Source organism: Pollachius pollachius, assembly GCF_949987615.1.
Source record: "Pollachius pollachius genome assembly, chromosome: 19".
Classification (NCBI taxonomy): domain Eukaryota; kingdom Metazoa; phylum Chordata; class Actinopteri; order Gadiformes; family Gadidae; genus Pollachius; species Pollachius pollachius.
Genome location: NC_136952.1, coordinates 10,347,227 through 10,357,768, shown reverse-complemented (window position 1 = coordinate 10,357,768; position 10,542 = coordinate 10,347,227). Strand labels below are relative to the sequence as shown.

At 48.2% G+C, this 10,542-nt stretch overlaps 1 protein-coding gene across 1 annotated transcript; it reads left to right on the top strand.

Annotated features, from left to right (window-relative positions):
* Window positions 1-2,834: 2,834 nt before the first annotated feature.
* On the top strand, window positions 2,835-7,387 carry bbs1 (Bardet-Biedl syndrome 1). The gene is made up of 6 exons (XM_079756465.1): window positions 2,835-3,527; window positions 3,741-3,923; window positions 4,201-4,332; window positions 4,665-4,771; window positions 5,375-5,495; window positions 5,811-7,387. Exons 1-6 carry the CDS (start codon window positions 3,147-3,149, stop codon window positions 6,639-6,641), a joined length of 1,755 nt encoding a protein of 584 aa, XP_079612591.1. The 5' UTR covers window positions 2,835-3,146; the 3' UTR covers window positions 6,642-7,387.
* Window positions 7,388-10,542: the final 3,155 nt, after the last annotated feature.

Genomic DNA, 10,542 nt, shown 5'->3' with positions numbered 1-10,542 from the left:
ATTCTTCATGGCCGTGTCGATGGATGAATGGAGGTGCATGCCGTCCATACCCTACTGCTCTGGCAATTGAACCCGGTGTTCAGTCGGTATGGGACTTATATTGCTGAGCTCAAAGCCAACAATGGACATGACATCCTCCTTTCATAAGACAATCATCTTTCATTAGCATCTGTTCCAAGGAGGCACCCTTCTAATGAATGTGTGTATGCCTTGGGGTTCTATTACCTATTTAACATTGGTATCAGGGGGAACACCCCAGCTGACTGGCCGTATCAGGGACATGAATATTGATGTGGTGCAGAGTGGAGTCGCTGTGTGATGGAGAAAACATCCTCCCGTATCCCACATATGTCGGGATGAGTCATCGCCCAGCACACTGCTTTCCTCTGGGCGATCTGCTTCTGCATCTCTCTCTCACTTCCCCTCCTTGTCTCTCTCTCTCTCTCTCTCTCTCTCTCTCTCTCTCTCTCTCTCTCTCTCTCTCTCTCTCTCTCTCCGTGACTCTCCTCCTGGCTGACGCAGGTCGACGCAAGCTGCTGCCGCGCAAAACACACACACGAGAGCACACACATACACTCACCCACACATCCACACACACACACACACACACACACACACACACACACACACTAAAGCACATCCTGGAGTACACACATATCTGCCTAGCACACACGGCAATACATACACACTTGCATGCACGTGCACTAAATCAAATCCACAGGAAAAACAGCTACTGTCCACGCACGCAAGCACAGACAAACACACACACACACGCACACACACACACACACACACACACACACACACACACACACACACACACACACACACATGCACACTACTTCACTAAAGCACGTCCACGAGAGCAAACATGGAGCTACCTGCCTTCCAAACACACACACACCCACAAACACACATACACATGCGCAGGCACATGTGCTTGTTTGTGGGTGTGTGGTGATACACGCTGCCCTGCGGTGGGGGTGATAGTGGGAACTGGATACGAGACGACTAAATTAGAGCAGAGAACCTCATCCTCGTCATCCTTCTTTCCCCCCATCATTTTATCCTTTCTTTCAGAATGAGGGAGAGAGCAAGGCAGAGACGCCTGCATGCAGATGCAAAGGAGAGAGAACCAATAGAAAGAACCGTTCCTCTGTCTACACTCTCACATAATATAGCATTGTTTGCTGATATTATTCAGAAGGGATGAAATATATGTGATGAAATATAGCATACTTTAAACTATACTTTGTTTACAGAATAAGTAATAACGCTGTGAACAAACCAATATCTCAAACAAAACGTGCAGGAGCAATTGCAAAGGAATGTACGTGAATATTTCAGAGATATTGTCAGGTTACAATGGCACTAAGAGACTAAGCACAAGTTAAAAGTAATAAAAGGGATCTATAGGCGTGTAAGGTAATAAATATCCTTGTCCATGGGTAATAAGAAATCGAATGCAGTCTACAGCAATATTTTTTAATTATTCTGTGCCGTCACAGCTGAATATAATCACTGTTAAAAGAACATATGCACAATAAATGTATCGAGGATTTACGCTTCCGAATCCCTGATCTAATTCTGATTTACCACTTTTGATTAAAATGGCTTCAGAAGGTCACTCTGGCACGAAAACCTTAAACCCGGCAGGCGCAGCGCAATATGCCATAAATGTATACAATGTAGCCTAATGAATTTTTTATTGACTTCTCCCCTGACCCAGTTCTGCCGTGACTCACGTATGTCTGCTGTAAGTGATGGGGATTTGAAAAGAGAGACTAGAAGAGAGCATTATCCCTCACTGAGAGAAAAATGCAGACTTTTGACCTCAAATAAATAACTGTTTCTTATTTATTTCTGCCAGGTGTGTCTGTGTGTGTGTGTGTGTGTTTGTGTGTGTGTGTGTGTGTGTGTGTGGGTGCCTATTAATGTGTTTGTTGCATATGCGCGTGGTGTGTGTGTGTGTGTGTGTGTGTGTTCTTGTGTGTGTTATGGTAATTGATTTCCCTTTCTTTCTCTCCTGTTCTATCAATCCAGTACATGTTCTATATTGTGCAGAACTAGAAAGGATTGGCTAGGTTTGTGTGTTTATAAAGCCCACCGGGCATATGTATTTGTTGGCCTGGCCATGTGGCTAACAAAAAGTCACATAAACATACGTTGTTTGCAATATAATTAAATAAAAGTGGGAAAAGCTTTAAATGTGAATCAAACTTATGTTAAATTGTGTCAATTCCATATCCATCCCAAATTTTTATGAAAATAAGAAAAAATAAAATTTCTGGGCCCATCATTCTATAGGGTGCCTTAGAACCAATTTGCGACTAATTCAGGGGTTGACCACATTTATTTGCCTGTAACCCCATTTTAGGAATCGTATTTCCTTATTTTAGCCATTTCGGCCACTTGACCAAGCACATCAAGTGACGGCAGGAAAGCTCCAGTGTAAATAATCTCAACCTTATATTTAAAATGTACTTTGAATTTAAGCAGCTTCGTCGGTAAACTTGTAGAGATATAAACAATCTCTTTAACTTAACAAACCCCAAAACAATAATGTTTAAAACAATTGTTGAAATAAACAATATCACTTTTAGTGAAGGGGAGAGAATGGAAAGAGGTTCATATATGATATGATAGAAGAATAAGTTTTTCATTGTCAAATTATTAGTTACAACTGTAGCAAATGTCTCGCCTGAGTTGAGCGACTTTTCTTGGAGCCACTGCACAATTGTAAACAGCGACGAGTAAAACGTCATCAGTATGCGACTATCTTGTGAGAAAGGCGGAGGGAAAGCCTATTTTAGGATTAAACAGTAGGATTACAGCTAAAAGAACATTGCTTGGGGCTTTAAAATACTGGATCTGTTTAAATCTAACATCCACGAAATATGTCTAAAAGAAATTCGAGAAAATGTAATCGGCTAATATAACTGAACTAGCATGTAATTACGTGGATCGCTAGCACTTGACAACAACGACGACGACACAACAACCCTGGTTCCCTTGACAACGGTGCGGAAGCTCTACAATTCCAATATAGAGATAACGTTACAATATATTTACTCATTGGCATTCTTTGAGACACAAGTTTTCGAATTTATAAAAGGCTAAACACACATTACGGCCAGACTCAAAAAATGTCTTCAGGGACCGAGATGAACGCCGAATCGAGTAAGTGGCTGGACGCCCATTACGATCCGGTGGCGAATCTCTACACATTTTCATCATGTATCGACCTTGCGGACCTAAACGGGGACGGAGAGAACAGACTGGTGATCGGAGATCTGGGCACGGGCTCCTCCAACATGAAGCTGAAGGTGTACCGCGGAACAGCGCTGATGAATGAGAGCACGCTACTGGATCTGCCCACTGGCTTGGTGTCATTTCTCATGGACCTCCACGAACCTCGTATCCCTGCTATTGCTGTTGCCTCTGGTCCTTTTATCTATGTGTACAAGAACCTCAGACCCTACTTCAAATTCACACTACCAAGCCTTGAGATCAATGCTCTGGAACAGGTGCGTGACTACACACTACACCTATATATTGTGTAACCTCTAATCTGGTTTGCGTTCGATCGTTTCTTGTACTTGTGTTGGGTTCCCTGGTTTAACCCGTTATATTGCTATTTTGCAGAGAAAACGCCCTGAATAACATTTTACTCTTTAACTGTCTCTGATTGCATGTCAACATCCCGCGTTCCTTTCACCTCCGACCTCCGCCGCCTGCAGGACGTGTGGCAGCAGGCGAGGCAGGGGCAGATCGATCCGCTGGCGTTGAAGGAGCTTCTGGAGGGCATACGCGACACGGCCGACGTCCCGCTCTCGGTGCGCTCCCTGCGGTACCTGGGGCTGGAGACCCAGGACATGGAGGAGTTTGTGAGCCTGCACAAGCAGCAACCCATACGAAGACAGGTAATGACAATAGCATTATGTACTCGCTCTATTGAGTGAACGGATCAGGGTTCGAAGCCCGAACCCTTTAGATACAACAAGCTGTTTTTTTGGACTTAATTGTAACTTATCCTCTTCACATTTTAGCCAAAAGACTGCAACTAGTCATACTGTTTTCTGGGTGTCAGTTAAATGGTGGTTTAAACTTTCAATGCATTGCAGGAACTGAAACCATGGGAAGAAGTACAATTGAAAGTACCTCTTGTGTGTGTGTGTGTGTGTGTGTGTGTGCGCGCAGACTGTGATCACGTGCATCGGGACGCTGAAGAAGAGCTCGGCGGACGAGGACGGGGTCAGCTGTCTGGTGATCGGCACGGAGAGCAACGACGTGTACATCCTGGACCCCGAGGCCTTCACCATCCTCTCTAAGGTAGGCACTGGGTCTGTTGGGGGTCTGGGTCTGTTGGGGGTCTGCCTGAGGTCTGGGTCTGTTGGGGGTCTGCCTGAGGTCTGGGTCTGTTTGGGGTCTGCCTGAGGTCTGGGTCTGTTGGGGGTCTGCCTGAGGTCTGGGTCTGTTTGGGGTCTGCCTGAGGTCTGGGTCTATCGGGGGTCTGGGTTGCTCTGGGGTCTGGGTCTGTCTGGGATCTGGGTATATTTTCCCATACCCCTTTCAGTCGCATATTGGATTGTCCCGTGCTTCTTGGGCGCTAAAGAGCCTTTTTAGAAATAGTCCTATTCTCTTGCTTGTGTATTGCCCTCCAGCTGTCGCTGCCCAGTGCTCCCACCATGATGGACGTGACGGGCCAGTTTGACGTGGAGTTCCGCATCACGGTGGCCTGCCGCAATGGAAACATCTACATCCTCCGCAGGTAAACCCGTCACTTTATCACTCATGAACCCCTGTGTAGGCGCATGTAAAGATTTATCATGGCAGAGGAGAGAGACAAATCGATACATAGGTACTGGAAGGCAGACGTTTATAAGTCCGATTCACCCCGTGTCATTGGTAACATGATGACATTATGCTGTGAGTTCAGTACTGTATTCACTTTTATATTTTACCACGCTCCTTGTTAAGTGTTTGTTATTCAGCAGAACATAATCCCGTATGTGATTATGTTCGCTCTCTCATAATGACCTTCATAAAGTACAGTACATACAAAACTTGAGTACAATATTTCTGCTGTTTTATCGTTTGACTGGGGTACGTAAATCCAGTTTGAAAGGCGCTTTGTAGGTTGCTAGTTCGCACAATAAAAATATGCAAACTAAAGAATGCAGCAAAGTCTGCCCTCTGGGCTCTCTGCCAGAAAGTGAAAGGATGGGATCGACGGGTTCATCTGCCAGCCCTTCAGGCTTGCGGTCGAGGCCTCCCTGACCTGTAGCTAAGAGGAGCTGGGCAGCGTACCAGCAGCATTCCAGACAATAGCTCTACCTCCTGCGCTCATTTTGAGGCTCCCTCCCCTCTGCAGGGAATCATCCAAACCTAAGTACTGCATCGAGCTGTCCTCCCACCCCGTGGGGCTGGTGAGGGTCGGCAAGAACGTGGTGGTGGGCTGTGCCGAAGAACGACTACACGGGTTCACACAAAAGGTAACGGCACTTTGGACGGCACTGAACAGAAAAACTGCATGGAACCTTAGCAAGGTTTCTATACTTATTTTTAGTATTAATGCAAAGCTAATTAATGCAACATGTTAGTGTTATCTAGAGTTAGTTGTGGAGTGTGGAGCGACCAGCCAGGCGCCACGTCAACGTTTAACAAACATTTGGTTTCTCTAATCACAAGCTGGGCATGTAGACCACACAGACACACACACACAGAGACAGCGGTGTGTCACCCGGCGGCTGATGGTTGTAACCAGAGACGTCTCCACCTCCTCCTCCTCCTCCTCCTCCTCTCTCCAGGGCAAGAAGCTGTGGACGGTCCAGCTCCCGGCCCCCATCACCACCATGGCCACCATGGACCTCCCCACCCGGGGCTTCCAGGCCGTGCTGGTGGGCCTGGCCAACTGCGAGGTGCACCTCTACCGGGACAAGAACCTGGTCAGCACCATCAAGAGCCCCGACGTGGTCTCCGGCCTGCGCTTCGGCCGCTACGGCCGCGAGGACGGGGCGCTGGTCATGACCACCAAGGGCGGCGGCCTGGCGGTGAAGATCCTGAAGCGCACGGCGGCGTTCGACGAGCGCGACGCCGCCCCGGGCCCGCCCCCGGCCCAGAGCGTGCGGCTCAACGTGCCCAAGAAGACCAAGCTGTACGTGGACCAGACGCTGCGGGAGCGCGAGCACGCCACCGCCATGCACCGCGCCTTCCAGATGGACCTGAGCCGCGTGCGTCTGGCGGCGGCCCAGGCCTACGTCAGGGCCCTGGAGGCCAGCCTGACGCCCATGTCGGCTAACCCGGCGGCGCCGCTCAAGCTGAACGCTGTGGTGCAAGGGCTGGGCCCGGCGTTCAAGCTCACGCTCAACGTGCAGAACACGGCCGCCAGCCGGCCCATCCTGAACCTGACGGTGAGCTTCCTGTACGACGGCGGGCTGTACAGCATGCGGACGCCCTACTTCCGGATCCCGCTATTGGTGCCGGGCCTGGTGTACCCCTTCGAGACCCTGGTGGAGTGCACCAGCGACAAGGGCATCTCGGACGTCATCAAGGTGTTCGTCCTGCACGACGGGAAGACGGCGCCGCTGCTGACCGCCCACATCAACATGCCCGTCAGCGAGGGGCTGGCGCTGGAGTGAGACGGAACCACGAACGCGCACACACACGCACACACACACACACACCTGCCAGCTAGCCCACCTAGCCAATGCTTATGGCTATTAGGTATTCCAGCACCTCCAAGGGTCAGGGCTGTCTGATACTCAAATTGCAGTGACTGGACGCCACTGATTTGATGTCCTCATGATGGCTTTAAAGTGTTGCATCCAACGCGTAGATGTTTAACGTCAAATCAATACATTTTGTTAATAATCGTCAAACGCGATTCACACCATACACATTTGGACAACGCATAACATTTCAGTTATGTTGAATACACTACATTCATTATTTCTTATTTATTTGGTTTAGTTGCTTTTTTCTATTCTAAAAATTGACAAGCCAGACTTTGGAAAGGTCCTTATTTGCACCATTGAGGGCTTACGGTTGAATGTAATTCTCCCTGAACCCCTACTCTTCCAAAATCACTGTGAAACCGTATGTAAAGTTACTATATAGAAGCATAAAATATAATTATCGTAATCTTATTACATTTTAATAATATCATAACTTTGAGTATAGGAAGGTTTTACCAATATGAAAGAAGTTATGTTGTTTTTTTTAGAATCAACATTTGTATGTGATGGATCTAGTATTTTTGAAAAATCCATGAATAGGTGATGTATTGTTATTCTATGTGTCAATATATGGTATATAAGGTTAACGAAAATTATTCATTCCATTTGTTGTGTAGAAGCACACAACCAAAGTATAATAAAGTTTGTTTTGCAACCAAAACTCAGGGAATAAATACTGCTATTGAGAAGTTAAATAAAATAAATCTATTCAAACACATTCCGGGAGTCTATTTGAAAATGCTATTCAGACCTGTTTTTGCAACTTTCTCCTTTTCTAAGGGCGCCCTCACACTAGGCAATCTCAACACGTGGCAATAACACGTGGGCGAGAATCAAAGCAAGTAGCCTGGCTGGTAAAGCTTAACAAGAGCTATTTGGTGATGAATGATAAACTATTTGTTTTAATTACATACAAAATAAAGTGTTTTAATGACGCTAGTACCATGATTCCTAACCCTACTGCAAGCTGTTAGCTGGTTGGCCAACAGCAGAGCTGCTCTTCCATCCGCTTTCTGGTGTCTGTCAACAAACAGTGGAACCTCTATATATATATTTGGACAAGTCAACAGTGACGACGGAATGAGAGGATCGTGGTGGTGGCGGAGCAGCGGCCTGACGCCTCCGAGGAGGACAGCTTCCAGTGGATGAGCCGCGGGCTGCAGGTGGCCCAGCCCGTCTTTATCTATACCACGCACAATATGGTATTTAATACACTTTGGTACACACAACATGGTCCTCAATACACAGTACACACAGTACACACAGATGTAGCTGACATCTGTGTGGCTGTCTGCCGTCAGCCAGTACAAGGTGGGCGTGACCTTCTGCTCCTCCTCCGTCATGGAGAGGTGCACCAAGGGGCTGCGCTCACAGGACCAGGCCCTGAGGGTCAGTACCTCACACACACCGCTGCAGTCCTCTATAAGACGGACAATCAGCAACAACCTGTCGAGATATATATATATATATATATATATATATATATATATATATATATATATACATATATATATAGGAGGGGGAGAGGAGAGGGGGAGAGGAGAGGAGAAGGGGGAGAGGAGAGGAGAGGAGAGGGGGAGAGGAGAGGGGGAGAGGAGAGGAGGAGGGGGAGAGGAGAGGAGAGGGGGAGTGGGTAGGAGGGGGAGAGGAGGAGGGGGAGAGGAGAGGGGGAGAGGAGAGGAGAGGGGGAGAGGAGAGGGGGAGAGGAGAGGAGGAGGGGGAGAGGAGAGGAGGGGGAGAGGAGAGGGGGAGTGGGGAGGAGAGGGGAGAGGAGGAGGGGGAGAGGAGAGGGGGAGAGGAGAGGAGAGGGGGAGAGGAGAGGGGGAGAGGAGAGGAGGAGGGGGAGAGGAGAGGAGAGGAGGAGGGGGAGAGGAGAGGAGAGGGGGAGTGGGGAGGAGGGGGAGAGGAGGAGGGGGAGAGGAGAGGGGGAGGGGGAGAGGAGAGGAGAGGAGAGGGGGAGAGGAGAGGAGAGGGGGAGGGGGGAGGAGGGGGAGAGGAGAGGAGAGGGGGAGAGGAGAGGAGAGGAGAGGGGGAGGGGGGAGGAGGGGGAGAGGAGAGGGGGAGAGGAGAGGAGGAGGGGGAGAGGAGAGGAGAGGAGAGGGGGAGAGGAGAGGAGGAGGGGGAGAGGAGAGGAGAGGGGGAGAGGAGGTATCAGCCCCCTGCTAGCGGAGCTGCAACTGCTAGCGGGGCATCTGGGTGCTAATGCTGCTATGGCTTCTGTTGCTGCGTCTGGCTGCCTCTGTGTTGGAGCTGTTGCTGTCGTTGTTTTTTATTGATGATGGCGTCAACAAAAAATCTGGACGTTTCAAGGATGCCTCGTTTGGCCCCCCAACATTCTCATTTTCTATTGTCCTTAACTTTGACAATAACCAGTGTGGCTGAACCTCAGAATGACAAAGTCACATGCTGCACAAGTAATGATTAGTGAAAGAGTGATCGGCTATAACCCATGTTGTTTCACTAAGCTTGACGTCCGGGTTCTTCCATGTGTCACATGACATACACATGTACTTGTTTTGACATCACATGATTGGTTGTTATTAGTCGTTGAGAAGAGCGCTATGTTCCACAGAGCCTCAGAGCATTGAGCACTGCTTCATGCTCACCGTAGTCATCAGACTGGACATATTACTGTAAGGTCATAAGAAGGCCGACCAGCTCAGATCTGGGTTCCTGGGTTTTCGACCAATCATGCTGTTGGTGGCCTGGCCCTTTAAGAGCCTGATTGGCGACCAGAAACTCAGTCAGCAGCGGTAAATTGTAACAAACAGGTTAAGGATTACAAATCAGCAGCTTGTAGAAGGACCACTGTAGAACACACTCATTAAGATCCCCTACAGAGAGCTTCTTCCTCTCATAGCTACCAGGAACTCCGGCCCTCGCCTCTTCTGGTTTATGGTGTTGGGGCAAAATAACCTGCTGAGCACATCACATGTACATTATAAATATAGCTAACTCCTACCCTAGCTTAATGAGCACATCACATGGCAGTCACCTTATAATATAGTCAACTTTTAACACATAACACATACATGAGAATATAGTCAGGTCAGGGCCGGAGCCAGGGCCCCATATCTCCTCCCGGCAGATAGTAGACACTCAGACAATGCACCAGTCATCCTCAAGGACGGGAGGACCACAACGGGTGAATGCTCTGAAGCTCTCCCCCGTAAGGAGGAACACAAGAAGATATACATGCATACACTAGTGCCTGGGAACCAAGGTCAAGTAAAAACACACAGAACCACACACATCTCAAACGCACACACCTCATCACGAGGAGATACAGCATAAAACTGTATCACTCTGAGACTCTTCACCTTCTTCCGAAGCAGACCTTCCACGGAGGCGAAGCTCCGGACGAACCATCAGCGCTGATTAGGGACTTAGACATATTCGATTTCTCACGCTTATGACTCTGTATAACCGTTGCCACTTTACTTAATAAATCCAAGGTCCTCGTGCCGATAGACTTTATTACCTCTCCGTCTCATTTCATCTGGTCCAGTAACTAGACAGACCGTTTTTCCCAACAATGGTCTGTGCTGTCTCCCCCCCAGAACATCTGCTATCCATTAGTCAGACTGCTTGATCCCAGATCATGACAATCATTCAATCAATGGTTTTGTTAGTTTTCCTAATAGTGTCAACCTGGTCTTTGAAGGAGGTCTGTGGTGGCTCTGCTCTATCGTACCCTCAGGTGTGACAGCAGCACGACAACCTTCTCTAGCTCCAACAATCCAATACAAATCCAACCCTGTTGTTCCCGTTGCTTCCACTACTGATGGCCAAAATAACCTAACAA